At 37.6% G+C, this 17,087-nt stretch overlaps 1 protein-coding gene across 1 annotated transcript; it reads left to right on the top strand.

Annotated features, from left to right (window-relative positions):
- Positions 1-682: 682 nt before the first annotated feature.
- Positions 683-9,937, top strand: nr4a1 (nuclear receptor subfamily 4, group A, member 1). The gene is made up of 7 exons (XM_028452946.1): positions 683-772; positions 3,426-4,171; positions 4,255-4,384; positions 5,120-5,283; positions 5,918-6,120; positions 6,894-7,072; positions 8,813-9,937. Exons 2-7 carry the CDS (start codon positions 3,428-3,430, stop codon positions 9,067-9,069), a joined length of 1,677 nt encoding a protein of 558 aa, XP_028308747.1. The 5' UTR covers positions 683-772; positions 3,426-3,427; the 3' UTR covers positions 9,070-9,937.
- Positions 9,938-17,087: the final 7,150 nt, after the last annotated feature.

Below are 17,087 nucleotides of genomic sequence, written 5' to 3'. Positions count from 1 at the left end.
ATGTTGATTATTTGTATTTTATGTTATTAAATAGTTCAAGACAAAAATTTAAACGAAGAGGACCTCTGTTATATACTTTTCTTCTTTTGTTATTATGTTTGGGTTTGGGAAAGAAGAGCAAAGCAAACAACAGGAAGTGAAAGAACCACACATAAAATCATTCACAAAACCTACAAACAATAAAACCATAAAGTTTTAAAACAAAAAAACGTGATGAATAAATAGTTTTGCTCGATTTTTTTCTCTGCAAAAACTTGTTTTTTTATTGAGAAAAGCTTTAAATGTAGTCTACAAATAACCTACAAAATAATTTGCTCATAAGGACTTTATTTTTTTAAACATCAATGACTTCCTGTTTTAAAATGATGAAAAAAAAAAAAAAAAATTCACATTTTAGCGCAAAATAACACAAATTTGTGTGTGTGTGTGTGTGTGTTTTTGTGCGTGTGTGTGTGTGTGTGTGTGTGTGTGTGTGTGTGTGTGTGTGCGTGTGTGTGTGTGTGTGTGTGTGTGTGTGTGTGTGTGCGCGCGCGTGTGTGTGTGTGTGTGTGTGTATTGTGCGTCAACGGAATCCCTCTGTGCGTCACCGGCCCTCTTGGTCTACTGAACGCGCGTCCTGATTGGCTGCGGGCAGGAAATATCCCCGCCCACCCACAGCTCTGTATGGAAACCTCCGTGTGACGTCATGGGAGGGATGAGGCCGGTAAGTATAAAGAGAGAGAGAGAGAAACTTCCTCAGTGTCAGAAAAAGTCTTTCAGACGGCCTGAGCAGGTAAGAAACACTTTATTTACACATTATATGATATTTATGTAATATATTCATCATATTCTGGATGTTAATAATATTAAATTGTTTATAGACACATTAAGCAATATATATTTCCAAGTAACTTTACCGATTGGGGTTCTATAAGCTCAAGAGACTATAGACAGTTGTTAACAGTTTATCCACTGTTATCCAGGTAGTTTACTATTTCCTTGTTTTAATCAGAAATAAAATTGATTAAAAGTGATCAAAAAAGGTGGTGAAATGGGATTTTAAAAACCACAGAAATTGGTTTAAAGTTGCAAATTAAAAACAAAGAGAAAAAGTGGTAAAAAGGGTTCAAAGTGTCAATATAGGAACAAATTGTTTAATCTGGCAAATAATGGGCATAAAAAATGGTGAATGTGTTTAAATTGGCAAAAATAATCATGAAATATGATGAAAAGAGGTTAAATGGCAATAATGGGTCAACATATGTGACATTAGGGAAAAAAAAGTGGTGGAAATGGTTTATAAGTGCTGAACATGTCTGGAAAAAGGAAAAAACTGTGCAGAAAAAGCATTGAAATGTGATGTAGAAGTGTCAGAAATGGGAGTAATGCAACAAAAATACATTAAAAGGAGCAAAAATATGGGAAGAAAAAGTGATGAAAATAAGTTTAAATGTGGTGAGTTTGGTGTAGTTTCAGAAAAAGGGTAAAATCAGCAAAAATGGGTTAAAATTGTTAAGAAAATATTTTCAGAACTACTGGGTTGTGAAACTGTTGATGTCTGACTTTGTAAATGATGAGAATGAAAGCAGGGTTCAGTCCTGGGGGGAGGCTGTCCTGCCTGTCTCTCTTTCAACAGATACTATTGATGCACGTTTATTAGTTTAATTCCTATTGGACCACGGGTGTCAAACTCAAAGCTCGTGGGATAAATCTGGGACGCCAAAGCATCAAACTTGGGCCCTGGGGCAAATTAGCTCAAAGTGGCCACCAATAATTTTTTAATGTAATCCTACTAACAGACAAACAAACTAATAAATAAATAAACTCTGGTGTAAATATGAGCTCCTTGGTGCAGGTAAATGTATTGAAATTGTTCATGTCTTTCTTGACAAATGCTTGGAATTATGTTCGTCTGACCAAGCTGAGATCAAATAAGACATTTTTTTAAAAAAAAACCATGCAGTGTCACTCAAGTGGTGGTGTCGAATACCACAGCACATCTTCAAAGGTGCAGTGAAACGCATGGTTTCATGAGTCAGGAGGAGGAGGTGTACAGCCGCTGGTCATAATGTTAAGGCTGATCATCTATAACTGACTCCCACAGTCTGACATGTGACTGAAACAGTCTCCGTCTGAAACTCAACCCTCCAACTATTTATAATATTTACATCTTGACAGCAGAAGTTCTCCAGGATTTCACAATAAAAGACAAGATTGTGACTCCCTGAAGTTTTTATGAATGCAATAAAAATGCCTCAAATCAGCATTGAGAAATGTAAAGAGACAGTGATCACAATTAGATCATGACTATAATGCACACATTAAGAAATAAAATTAGAACAAAATTCATATAAATAATATAGGTTATTATTAAGCACCTTTCCTAACACTCATAGACACTGTAGCAGACTTTAATCACAGCGGGGGCCACAGAAATGTGATCATCTCATCCGAGGGCCACATTATTAATACGTCAGCGTTTGAGAAAAATTACCAATTTAAGCATAATTACAGGAAAGAACAAAGGGTTTCTGTATGTTTTTGCTGTCATTTTGTATAATTGTAAATTTGTTTTTATTCAAAGTGTCAATATTGGCTTAAAAGTGGCTGAAAAAAGTAGAAACAATTAGTTTAAACTGTCAGAAATGGGAGTAATGTAGCAAAAATGCATTAAAAGGAGCAAAAATATGGCAAGAAAAAGAGATGAAAATAGGTTAAAATATGGAAAGTTTGGTGTAGTTGCAGAAAAAATTGTGAAAATAAGCAAAAATGGGCTAAATTTGTAAAAAAAAAATATATATATATTGTTAGTTTCTTAAAGTAAGTAAGTAAAAGTTTATTTATATAGCACATTTCAAGAGCAGAAACATCCAACAGTGATTCATAATCAGAAACAATAAAACAGAGTTAATACAGGACAGTCACAATGCAGAAACACAGACAGATCAGACAAAGGCAAGTGTGAACAGATACTGTAGGTTTTCAGCTGCTTTTTGAAAATGTCCACAGAGGTCATGGCTCTCAGTTCTGGGGGAAAACCGTTCCAAGTTTTGGGGGCCACAACCTTAAAGGCACCATCACCTCAGGGACCTGCTGGTAGTGTGAGACCTCAGCAGCTCAGTGACATAAGCTGGAGCTTGACCATGCAAGGCTCTAAACACAATAATAACAAGGCATCTGGGGACCCCCTCCCAGTGTTTTGTGACCCCAAATTAGGTCCTGACCCCAAGGTTGAGAACCCCTGCACTAAAGTGTTCTTCTGTAGAGATGTGATTAAAAAAGACCCAAAGTGAGATTTTAGAAACACTGAATTCCAACATTAAAATGCTTCTTTAGTTCCATTAAAGATCTGTTGATCATGTGACCCTATGTAATATATGTATAATTTAATTAATGTCATATTGTAGCTAATGTTTCTTGGCGTGTTGTTGGTCTTTGTCTTACAGCCATGACTTGCGTACACCCCCAGCACGGGTCCCAGACCTACGAGAACAGCCTGAGCACGGACCTGATCTCCAGGTTGGCTGTGGACCCTTGCAGCCCGAGGGACCCGCCCCCGGCCCCGTCCTTACCCAGCATCAGCTCCCTGGTGAGCCCCCAGGCCTCAGACCTGGACATCTACTCCTGCCAGTTCACCACCACCCCGGCCCCCGTCTCTGGGTCCTCAGGCCAGGAGACGACCTTCAAACTGGACGAGCTCCAGGTCTACGGATGCTACCCCGGGTCCTTCACGCTGACCCCCCCGGGCGAGGCCGTCTCCCCCAGTGGGTCGGATTACTTTGGCAGCTCGTCTCCTTCTACTCCTGGCTTCCAGCCACAGCACGCCTCCCCCTGGGACTCGGCCTTTGGCTCCTACTCCCCCAGTCCAGGATACTGGGCTCCCGAGGACGCCTCAGGACCACACGCCACGTCTTTCTTCACCTTTGCTTCCAGCTGTGTGGAGGACTTGTCTCTTTTACACGAGCAGGACCCGTTCTCCCTGGCCCACCCTCACCAGTCTGCGATGACCTTCCCTGGACTCATGGTGGACCAAACACCAGGTCTCGATGGTTCTGAGCATCTGGACAGAAGCTCATCGCCCAAGTTACGGAGTCACAGTGGGACCGGGGTCTGCTGTGCGGTGTGCGGGGACAACGCGTCCTGTCAGCACTATGGCGTTCGTACCTGTGAAGGATGCAAAGGGTTCTTCAAGGTTAGCCCACCTTAGCTCCTCCCACATGTTCACACGTCATCACAAACACACAAATAAACTTTCTAACCTCTTCTGTTTCTCAGCGGACGGTCCAAAAGAACTCCAAATACGTTTGTCTGGCCAACAAAGATTGTCCCGTGGACAAGAGGAGACGCAACCGGTGCCAGTTCTGCCGATTCCAGAAGTGTCTGTCAGTCGGAATGGTCCGAGAAGGTGAGTGTGATTATAGAAGGACGGACAGGACAAGACAAGACCAGTAGAGACAAAGAAAAGAAAAGACACAAAACACAACACGACATGAGAGGAACAAGACAAGATAATACATAAAAAGATGTGAAAAAACAAAAGTGGGAGTAGACAAGACAAGACAGATAAAAAAACAGACAAGAAATGATGATACAAGGAGACAAGATTAAGACAGGACTAAGACAACGACAAAACTAAGACTAAGAGACAAGATTAAGACAGGACTAAGACTAAGACATTTAAGAAAAGAAATGGCAAGACATGACACAACAATTCAAAACAAGACTAAAACATGACGTGTATATTAGTAGCAAACAAATTAGATACTTGTGAAGTAAAAGGACATTTATAGAGACACAAATGTCCTTTTGATGATGATGTCGTCCCAAATATGAGACGTTTGATAGTTTCAGTGAGTTACATGTAACTGTTGATCAACATTAAGCTAACAGAGAACTAACGTTAGGCTAACAGAGAACTAACGTTAAGCTAACAGCGAATTAACGTTAAGCTAACAGAGAACTAACGTTAGGCTAACAGAGAACTAACATTAAGCTAACAGAGAACTAACGTTAGGCTAACAGAGAACTAACGTTAAGCTAACAGAGAACTAACGTTAAGCTAACAGAGAATTAACGTTAAGCTAACAGAGAACATATGAACGTTAAGCTAACGTAGAGCTATATGTCTTCCTGTCTACAGTGGTACGAACAGACGGTCTCAAGGGACGTAGAGGACGTCTTCCATCAAAGCCCAAAACACTCCCAGACGTGACGCCCAGTTTGTCTCCAGTGAGTCTGATCGCCTCGTTGGTCAGAGCCCAGATGGACTCCAACCCTGGGGTGGGAACTCTGGATTATTCTAAGGTAGGACAACGTTTATAGTCCTGTTTTCATTAGTTCAATCAGATCGACTGATCTCAGATAATAATGATCTATCAGAACTCTTAGAAAAGTTGTTCACATATGGAGCGGTCATCAAAGTTTAGATCCCAGTGAAGTAAAAAAAAACTGATCAACATTCATGTCATCGTTTAGAATATTGACCGATATCAGCGTTAATGTAGGGAAATACAAAGACTTTGTTCATCATGTTTGTTTTGTATGCCTGTACTGTAGTTTTTCTGTATATTTTTTTGTAATTTGAGTGTTTTCTTGTAGTTTTGTGTATTATTGTTGTCACATTGTAAGTTTTTTTTAATTTTGTCTATTTTTTTGTCATTTCCTATGCCTGTCATTTTGTGTTTTTTTGTATGCCTGTACTGTAGTCGTCATGTTTTTTTGGGGGTTTTTTTGTAATTAGTGTGTTTATGTTGTCGTTTTGTGTATTTTTCTTGTTGATTTGTGTGACTATGAAATCTTTTTCAGTTTTTTTCTCTCCCTTTGTGTATTTTTTTGAGTGAGGTTGTGTCATGTAGTGGTTGATGTCTCCAGTCTGTAGACGTCTGTCTGTGTCTGTATCTACAGACTTTTTTTAACGTGTTCTCGTCTGTTTTCTCAGTACGTGGAGACAGAAGCGAAGCCGACCCAGAAAGAAGACGCCAGAGACATTGAGGAGTTTTATGAGCTACTCACGGCGTCCCTGGAGGTGATCAGGAAGTGGGCGACGAGCGTCCCTGGATTCACAGAGTTCTGCTCTGAGGACCAGGACCTGCTGCTGGAGTCAGCCTTTATAGAACTCTTCATTCTGCGCCTCGCGTACCGGTGAGAACCATGTGGGATGATGATGATGATGATGATCTAAACAGGAACTATGGACATAATAGGAACTTATTAATGCAAATTTTCACTACTCACCACATTTTCTAATAGTCTATCAAAATGATACAATAATATTCTATTACACTAATCAGAATATTTATTTATTTAAAGTTTATTTGGTTTTTTTATTTACTCTTATTCCTGTTCACTTGTATAGCAGTATTTTCTACTAAGAGAAGTTCATTTTTAAATGTATTTGTTTCATCTTTTCTCACTCAATTAGTCACTTGTAATATTGTTTACTTATACTAAAGGAAGTTAAGTTTATTCATTTGTTTACAGTGAAATCTGATGTATTTGTTAGTATTATCAATTCATTTTTATTTATATTTATTTATCTGAGTGATCTTTACTAATAAATTAAAGAAAGTGTCTATTCCTATGGTTACCGTACGGACAACCCCCGGTGCTATTGGTACGTTTGCTGAAGTACACGTATGTAGCGTCTTAGGGTTAGGGTTAGGTTTAGTCACGTGACCTAAACTGGCCAATGAGGGGCGTTGCGTACAGATAGAATGTCGGTATATTGATACGACAACCGTACGGATAGCCACTGCCTTATTTTTAGGATTAGGACTCAGTGTGTTTATTAAAATCTAAAAGTAATAAGATTTAGATTGTTGCTTTTAAACTTATATTATCTTCAGATGAAAGGCTGATGATGTTTTCTGTAGAGACAGAATGATGGATTAACCGTTAATGTTTTCCCCCTAAAGGTCCAATCCTAAAACGCAGAAGCTGGTGTTCTGTAACGGGTTGGTTCTTCACAAGCTCCAGTGCGTCCGAGGGTTCGGGGACTGGATCGACTCCATCGTGGAGTTTTCCTGGAGCCTCCATCGTATGAAGCTGGACGTTTCCTCCTTCTCCTGCCTCACGGCGCTCGTCATCATCACCGGTGAGAGAACCGTCCCTGAACCCCACACGGCTTCTCTTTCAGCTCATACAGAGTTCTGTAACCTCCATCATCCACCAAACCATCATAGAACCAACTAATTAACCACAATGAGACATAACCACATGTAGAACTGTGATGCTCAGCATCGCTGGGTGTTGTTTAGCAGCCTGGTGGTTGGAAAACAGCGGCGTCCACATACATTTTTTTCATCATTGTGAATCTAGATTTTAAAATCACTTGTAAATAAATGAGCGTGAGGACGTGTTTGATAGTTGGAGGTTTCCGACCCCTGAGCTAAGACAGAACAGCTGTGTGAGGAAATGTAACACCAACACGTCCCGTATATATATCACAGCCTTAACACCAGCACCGCGCTAGCTTACTATACATTCAACGCAGACACATTGTTTCACAGTTTAAACATAAACACCGACACGTGGCTAAATATAGACCCGACAAATTCATCCTCAGGTAAATCAAACCAGCCGAGAGCTTAAAATGATTAAATCACACTTTAAGGTCACAGAGTTTAAAGAAAAAAGCGCACGGTAACCTTTTAACATCTAAAATGTGTTTTATTGTCTATTTAAAACCTTTCAAAGTCACATTTTATAGATTTTAATTTCAAGGTGTCGTTAATTTATACCAGGTGTGCATGAGTCTGGTCCTCGAGAGCTGCTGTCCAGCATGTTTTAGGCTGCTTTAGCATCACGTTCATTTTCCACTACTTCTTAGAACAGCAGGAAAAGCTCAGTTAGATGGATTTCTGAGAACGTCCTAAACAAGCCACACTACAGAACTCACTCACACGTGCTGTCCCTTAATGGAGAAAAAGACTAAAGTGACACATATTGTGCAGCTGTCTGTTAATAAATGTGTCTGTGAGACATTTTGAGTCAGTACATTTAGCACAGAATTATCTTCCTGGACAGACTTTATAAAGTTAAAAATATCAAGTTTTATGTCACATCTCGACATTTGTAGAAAAAATATTGAGAATTGAGTTTTGGTCCATATCATCCATATAGCTCACTGATTGGAAATCTGGTCAAATCCGGCCCGTTAGAACATCCAATTTGGCTTTCGGAAGAAAGTAAAAATGACAGAAAAAACATGAATCATTGTGGAAATAAAAAGAACCAATATTTGCAGGGGCTCATGTAGTAATTTTTAATGTTAAACTGTTGAAAAAAACTCAAAATTCTTACAAAATCCTTAAAGTTTCCTCAAATTATTACATAATATTTTCCATAATTAAATTGAAATTGGTCACAAAATCTAAGAAAGTTAAAGTGAAGATTCTGTTGGGACTGATATCTGTCACTTATTGATTGGATATTATACTTTTTACATATTTTGTATTTTATGTTTATGTGGAGTGTAAACTAGAGCACAATAATGTTGAAATTACTTGTTTTCCAGCATAAAATCTGTGTCCCACTTAACATCAAACTACTCCATCTTTTGCCCCTAAAATGAGATTGACCCCCTCACATTAGAGTGTTTTAGACTTCTGCAAACACTGGAACTTCAGTCCATCTTATTTCTAGTCAGAAATCCCTCTGAACACTTACTTGTTTCACGAGAATTGAGTTGCACAAAATTGTGTCAAATTAATTTAAAGAAAACTCAAATGAAAGAGAAAGAGAGAATTGTCTGTTTAACCTTGTTTTGGTTTTAAAACATGATTTTTATGATGAGGTCTGTGAAACTCAGTGTGTGTTTTCCTTTCCTCTGCAGACCGACATGGTCTAAAGGAGCCTAAACGTGTGGAGGACCTTCAGAACCAGCTCATCACGTGCCTCAAAGACCACGTCTCAGCCTGTGGTTCTGACTCGTTGCGTCCCAACTATCTATCCAGACTCCTGGGGAAACTTCCAGAACTCAGGACGCTGTGCACTCAGGGCCTGCAGCGCATCATTTACCTGAAGCTGGAGGACCTGGTTCCTGCTCCGCCCATCGTGGAGAAGATCCTCATGGACACACTAACGTTCTGATGAAGCTCAGACCGTCTCTGGACCAAGGGAAGATGTTTACTGTGAAATGGAAAACGTAGCGTTCCATAAACGCAGAAACACGGTGTCGTCTAACAACTGAAAACCACTTCCTCAGCTGGTGGACCAATCATCTGCTTTAGGAGCCAATCCTGTGCAGCCACGTGTGGGTGGAGCCATGCAAAGTCTGAGAGGATAAAAGAGAGGGGGAGTGCATGTTCACAGTGATAGTTGGTGTGTTCGACGGCTGTGGTTCCCAACCCGTGGTTCAATGCAGCAAAGAGAAGGTCCAGGGATTAGGCCGACAGACCAACACCGACCTGTGCACCGTGCAACAGGACAAAGAGAGACGGGGACAGCTTCACGTTGGGGGCGGGGCTTGTATCTGAGCTCCTAAGAAAAATGGTCGTGAACAGATGATGTGACGCCGTTTAAATGATGATCTTAGTTCTGCTAACAATGCTCCCAGTGTTCCCACTCCTGGTGCTGGTCTTCAACCAGGGGCCTGTGGCCCAGAACAGGGACAATGAAGACTTTTAACAACAAAAACAGGACAGATGTAATGATTCAATGTTTTATATAAAAGGATTTGGGCTGTTTTTGAAAAGAAGTGTAACATTTCTCTGTGTTTTTCTTCATCCTCCACTAAAATATGAACTGAAATTCTATATATCATGTTGTTACGTAGACAACATTAATATTTATATTGTTATCATTTACCATAAATCTTCTGTAATGATAAATCTTGTTTGAAAAGTAGATCACAAGTTACCATAATTTGGGCATCTCTAATATACAGACTCCAGTTAGCAGAAGAAAAAAAAACATGTAAACCAGAAATCAGAAACAGACGCACTTTGAAAGTTCAAATCACAGCCAAACACTGAATAAACTCAGAAAACATCATCATTTGTTTTGTTTTGGGGTTTTTTTGTCACGTAAGAGGATTAGGTCCACTGAAAAATTAAAAATTAAAAAAAATAATTAAGATTTTTTTTTTTCTTCAGTCAGTTGTTTTTTTTTCCAGGGGCTTTAATCGTCTTCTGTATCTTTCACAGTAAAAGATCTGAACTATTATAAATAAAGGTCCTTTCAACATGTGACTCTACCAAAGAAAATCAAACCCAACATAAAAACTAATTTAATATGATTTATTTACAAATGTATTAATTACTTTATGTATTATTTAAGACTTTATTAACTGTGACAAAGCCCTTACTTTTCTCAGCATTTTACCAAAAAAACACAATAAAAATTTGTAAAGCGATGAATAACAGGATATAAAATACAACAAAGGTATAATAAATAATAATACAAATCTTGGTTAAATGATAATGCTACATATTTTTATGGGTTTGAGGCCCTGTTGTGTGAAACAATGGGCACTTTGACTCCTCCCATAATGCATAAGTGCATGGCTCGGCAGGTGAACAGGTTTGGACAATCAGGATCATCTGAGTGTTTGGTATGTTCTCAGTACCAGACACTGCATGACTGGAGGACTTTCCCACAACAAACTGACTCGCTCATCTTAAAAACACCACCGGTAAGAGTAAAGTTCCTCCATAGATGCTCCATTCACTGTCTTAGATGTTTAGTACAATTTTGCATTCAGGGACACCCTGTACTTCTCAAATGTGACCTAGTATGTACTGCCTTTGTTGTGGATTAGATTAAAACATTATTTGGATAAAATGTAAGTGCTTAAAAATATCAAAGTTAAGTTTAAAAATTGTGGAATATATTAAAGTAAAACAATTTGGTTAAAATTTAACATTGATTTAATTTGACAATAAATAAATATTATTTGAATGTATAAAATAGTTGCAATGTGGACTTAAATCATGTACGAATTATTTGAGTAATTGTAAAAATGTCTATTATACAGTTTTGTGTTGCTACGTGAATTAATTGTTTGTGTTTAAGGTTTTTTACCTAAAGACTGAAGGCATTGCTACAAAGAAATAAAAGAAATGCAGGAAATAAACCTGATGTCTGAGTAAATCACTGTCAAACATCTTCTGAGGGGGTTTCTAGTCCTATCAAGTACAGGACAGTTGGGCCTTATTCCACAGGCTTCATCTCCTGACCAGATGAATGATCAGCCGTCAGACGGTTTGAAGTTCAGGCTCAGGTTTTGGCAGCAGATCACAACACATTTCAGCCTCCCAGTTATGTGCTGCTCTGCTTTTAGAAACCAGTGACATTAGTGGGAACGTTTATCACTCCACAGAGCAGCGCTTACTGCCACACACACACACACACACACACACACACACACACACACACACACACACACACACACACACACACACACACACACACACACACACACACACACACACACACACACACACACACACACACACGTCTCATCAGGCTTTGACTCAACTTTTGGTTCACTGAGGGAAATATGCAATGTCAGCAGAAAAATCACCACCATAGAAACGAGGAGATGTTCAGCCAATTAGAAGCAGCGTAATAACATACCTTAACCCAACCTATTTTATTTTAAAAAGAATAACTTCAAAAAAAAAAAAAAAAAAAATTAATTTTTTAATCCTTTTTTTTTTTTTTTTTTTTGTCAATTACTAGAAATTTCAGCTCTCCCCATTTGATTTCTGGGAAACCCCAAGGTTGAAAAACACTGCTTTAACCAGTTTGAATTAATGGATTTTGCACCAATTTCTATTTCTGCCATTTTGGAAAATATGCAAAAATCAGTAAATCAGTATTTTGGAAAAAATACTGATTTACAATAGATCGTGATTTTTTTTTTTTTTTTTTTTTTTTTTTTTTACATTATCTATATTCTGGGGAGAAATGTTAATATATAAACTGTAACCATTGTAGAATTGCAAGTAAAGAAAAGTATAGAGAATTTGAATTGATACAACAGCATACTGTTCCAGCTTTACTGTTAATTTATTACCAATAACTTCACTTTTAAAGGGATTTATTGTCATAAAAAATATTCTACAACAACTTTATTGAATCACTGATGAAATGACAAATAAAACTAAGCAACCCTCTAGCACACATTTGTCAAACTCAAGGCCCGGGGGCCAAATCCAGCCCTTTACAGCATCTGATTCAGCCCAAAGCAGAAAGCAAAACAAGTCATAGAAACTCTGAAATATTGTATAAATTACCATCTAATTTCGTTGTAGACATCTCAGCTAGATATCTCAAAATTAATACACAAATTCAATGAAAATTCACAATATTAGCAGAGCTCACATTTTCACCATGCTTGTATCACAAGACAAAAGTCATTTTTAATCTTAAATTGTTAAAAGAACTCTCAATTCTTCAAAGATTCTGCAATTTTCTTCAAATTATTCCACAAAATGTTCCATAAATTACATAAAAATTGGGCACAAAAATTAAAAAAAATGAGTTGAAAGTGAAGATCTGATTGATATGTCACGTAATGCTTTGATATTATCAATGCCATACATGTTTTATAATTAATTTATTTTGTGGCTTACAGCCCTTTGTTTTTGTTGTAAACTGAAGATTTTCAGATCAAAACATGAATATGATACAAAAGTTCAGAATTCCAGTTTTTATTTCATCTCGATGTGTTAAACAACTCGAGCTAGACACGCTTTGATGAGGATGTCTAGTGTTAAAAAGGCCAAAACACCCCTAATTTAAAGATACACAACTGATGATCATGTCTCTAAATGTATGTCCTTTATCTGAGACACAGCTCCAATGGTAAACCTCATGTTGACCACCATCTTTTTACACAAAGGACAGTTTAACATCATGTCCCGTGTCTAAAGATTCTATGTGGAAGTGCAAACTAGATCTGTCTGAAAAAATTAAACCACAATATAATATCGTAGGACAATATCTATATCGGACAGAGACATCTTTACTATTCACTACTTTTGAATTTATTTGTTTTTTTATTGTTTCTAATGCAAATAATCCTGATACATTCAGATATTTTTATACATTTAAATCAGTGAATGGTTTTTAGTCATTGCCCAGCAGCCAGAATAATATTACATTTGGAAGTGGTTATAAAACAAGAACAAGACATTGGTTTGTAACCATTAGGACACTGGTTTAGTTCTAAATGATCAAATGTGTGTCAGTGAGAAGTGTTCCCGCTGATGAGTAGCTCTTATTTTCTTCTAATTCTAGTTATGCAGATATCACGCTCTGAAAGTCTTTGGTTTTACAGCCTCGCAAATTTAGTCTTACTTATGCAACGAGAGAAACTGGATAACGTTGCTCTGATTACCGCCCTGATGCCAGTGATGATACAGCAGTAAACACTGGAGAGGTAGAGCATGACTCTGCATGACTCAGACTGATCTGAGGACCATGCTACTACAGTCATTTCTCAGCAGTTCATTAGTCATTGATGCACAGCGTGAAACGACCACAATGACCAGGACTAGACTCTCTGTGAGGGGATGAATGAATGGGAACGTCGTGTCCTTGAAACGAGACCCTCAGCGAGGATTGAGTTTCAGAGACGTGAGTCGTTTTCAGGACGTCCAGAAAAAAGTTTTAGGAAGGTCACAGCTGAACTCAGCTAAAAGTTAGTCCACATATGTATTTGAGAGATGTCGTATTAAATTACTGTACAAACATAATCCTTTGATGACAGTTTGAACTGGTTGGAAAGATTCAAACCTTTTTTCCAAGGCTGCAAAGAGAAGAAAGAAAAATCACCATCTGTGTTCCTGTGTTTGGACTGTAGCTCATTTGCTGAGATGTAATGGAGATAATATAACAAAAATATGGATTTTTTTTTTATTACTTTTTTTAACGTAGGATTTCAAATAGTCCTGACCAATTGATTTGATCTTTTAGCAGTAGCAGCTCGGTGGAGTGGGAATGTTCTATAAGCACCAGAAAGATTTTCAACCTCAAAGTTCAGCCTGAGTTTTCTGCTCAGGTCAACGTCGATGATCTTCTGTGTCTTTCTCACACATGGAGCGCCAAGATTCATCCTTAATTTTCCGTATCCCTCACATGAATAGACAAAATCCACATGAAAAATTAAACGGCTGATGCACAGACACACAACACTGTAAAAACACTGTTTCTCAGGTTCAGATCAGTCAGTAATGGTCATTTTTATCGTTCCAGTTTAACAGCAGGTTGAATGTACCTGAATAAATGATTTGGTTCTAGTTTAAACCTTTAGTCATCTCACTTATGTAGGAACAGATCTATCCTTCATACGTCTGGCATTTTTTGAAGGGAGACGTTTTGGTTAGCTTAGCATGTAGCGGCGTAGCGGGGTCACATTATAAAAAGGTGGGAAACTGCTTTTTCTTTGTGTCCTTTTGGAGTTGTTATTTTTGTGTAATTGTGTTGTTGCTTTGTGTGTTTTTGTAGTAATTTTGTATTTTGGAGTTTTATGGCATTTCCTAACAGTGGGTTTTTCATTTGGAATTTTTTTTTAATTTATTTTGGAGTGGTTTTCTGCTTTTTGTGTCCCTTGAGGTTTTGTCGTGAAATTTAAATGTCAGCTGTGTTTTGGTTAGCTTAGCATGTAGCGGCACTAGCTGAACAGAGTCAAATGGTAAAGAGGCTATGAAGGTTTTTTTTTTTGCATTTTGTCTTTATTTGGTGTTTTTGTTATCCCACACTTTGGTTAGCTTAGCACGTAGCAGCGCTCGCTAACTGGGGTCAAAGGGTAAAGGGGCAGGATTAGTTTATTGGGTCAACTTATTGATTCCAATTATCTGGATTGATATTAAAATAAAAAAATCTATTATCAGACGTTAATGATGCATTTCTATTGGATGTTGATGAACGTATCGTCTGCATAGAAGCAACGTTTGATCCTCAACTTAAGGTCATGTCGACACCTGATTTTATGAGTGCATCTCATTTCTTTCTTTTTAAATGGGTTGAAGTGATCAGCTGATCATCATCCATCACAGCTGTGCACGTCTCAGCTGACACTAGTTAGACGAGGAGGGAGGGGCTTCTGTACAGACCTCTAATCCTGCACGTAGTCCTGTCTGTGGAGACACATGGTGACACTATTACTGAACACTTCCACTTATAGACACAGTCATCACATGAAATCAATAATACCACTTACATATGGCAGATAGTGATACTGATCATTCATGCACTAACACAATGTGGACGAGTTGATCCTCTAATATGATTTAATACACAAAAATTCATATTTAAATTAGGAATATAAAAGTCTGTAGCTTTAAAGTGTTTGGATATAAATTCATACTGTAAAACTTACTGATAATAACTTCATTTAAAATGATCAAGTTGTATAATGAGACTTTGCTAATTCCCATCAGAAATACCTGTGGAGTCATTTATAGCATGTTTGTATGTGGGCGTGGCCATTGTGGACATTTAAGCCAATCAGCGTTCACATCATGTGCTCACATTTGTAGTGTCCTGTGTTAATGCTCTGATTGGTCATTATTCTAATGCTGACATGAATGTTGATCATGTGACCTTATTGCCTGATATCAGAATCAGAATTAACTGCATCACAATATTGTTCTATGTGAAACTTCAGGAATTTGTTTTTTTCATGTGTGAAATAAAACTTACTCATTATCACGTTATCTAGTGTCAACTTAGTCTTAGAACTAACAATTTTTAAATTGCTACTAAATTCACTAGATTTTTTAAAATTAAAATTCATATTCAGAAATAACCATAGTGCAGTGCAGATTGGTTTTAAATGAACCAAACCAGAATATATATATAAAGAAAATAATTTAATGTCGACATCAATGGAAACTAATCTAAACTACACAGACTTTCACTAAAGAACCCTGTTTTTATCTAGGAATTCTCTTATTTTAGCAAACTTAGATGCTGGACTGGATTTTGCAGCATCGCTCAGTTCCAAATATCTGGGACTCACCTTTGTCAAACTCACGGCTCGGGGGCCAAAACCGGCCCTTTAGACCATCCAATTCTGCTCACAAAAAAAAAAAAAAAAATTGAGAAAACATGAAAAATTGTTTAAATTTCCCAATTATTCAGTTATCGTTATCACAAATTCAATGAAACTCCACAATATTTTAGGGGCTCAAAGTTTTCCCCATGCTTAATCTTGCAAAAAAACCAAGTTTTATTAAGTGAAGATTCTGCAGGGACCGATATGAAAAACTAGAGCAAACTAATGTTAAAAATAGCTTTTCTTTTTTCACAAGATGAATTTTCAGAGCTCATGATACACGACTGAAATCTATGAACAGCACCATCTAGTGGCAAAAGTTATTTAATTTTAAATGTCAGGACTAAATGAGGAACACTTCAGGAGAACATGCAAACACCTCACGTCCCTGTAAAAGGAACCACTATGTTTACCTTGAATCAAATGTTTAATAACAAACTGCAAACATTAAAAAAAATAAAGAATTCCAAAACTAAAAACAATAGAACAGAAAAATTGGCTTCCTTGAAACAGTTCGTAGTCCCTGCAGACAAGGCTCAGGGCAAACGTAACCCTTCTAATCTACGGTTTCCTCTGGCTCCAACATGTCTGCTCATAATTACAGAAAATAAACAGATTTTATGTTTTTTACTTTACTCACTCATCTCTCCATCAGAAGCTGTGAATTCAGAGTCAGACCAAAACAAACGCTCTCGAACATGTCAAACTCAAGGCCCCGGAGCCAAAGTGTGAAAGTGAAAGAAACAAAACATGAATCATTGTGTAAATTACAAAATAATTCTGTTGTAAATTGTTGTTGAATTAACTCAATTCTTCCAAAATACATTCAATTCTTCTTAAATATTTCACAAAATTAAATAAAAAAAATACACAAAGCAAGAGAATCAAGTATCTGTCACTTGTTGCTTAGATATGGTTGATGCCTTCCATACTTTGTCTAAAACAGTTTGTTTTCCAAACTGAAACCTGTGGCCCACTTGTGATCCAACTGGTCCATATTTGGTCCTTGAACTAAAATGACTTTGACTCCCCTGCATCTTATTGTTCACACACAAACCAGATGAACTTTCCAGATTTTATGTTAAAGCACTAAACAACCTAC

This window comes from Gouania willdenowi, chromosome 7, assembly GCF_900634775.1.
Source record: "Gouania willdenowi chromosome 7, fGouWil2.1, whole genome shotgun sequence".
Lineage (NCBI taxonomy): Eukaryota > Metazoa > Chordata > Actinopteri > Blenniiformes > Gobiesocidae > Gouania > Gouania willdenowi.
Note: the sequence above shows the minus strand (reverse complement) of the source record. Positions and strands in the feature narration are given on the sequence as shown.

Bases quoted from the DNA above. Each gene is read 5' to 3' on its own strand.
- nr4a1 (XM_028452946.1), top strand. From the start codon at position 3,428: ATGACTTGCGTACACCCCCAGCACGGGTCCCAGACCTACGAGAACAGC. The intron at 4,385-5,119 runs GTGAGTGTGATT...TCCTGTCTACAG, and splicing joins AGTCGGAATGGTCCGAGAAG to TGGTACGAACAGACGGTCTC. The intron at 7,073-8,812 runs GTGAGAGAACCG...TTTCCTCTGCAG, and splicing joins GGCGCTCGTCATCATCACCG to ACCGACATGGTCTAAAGGAG.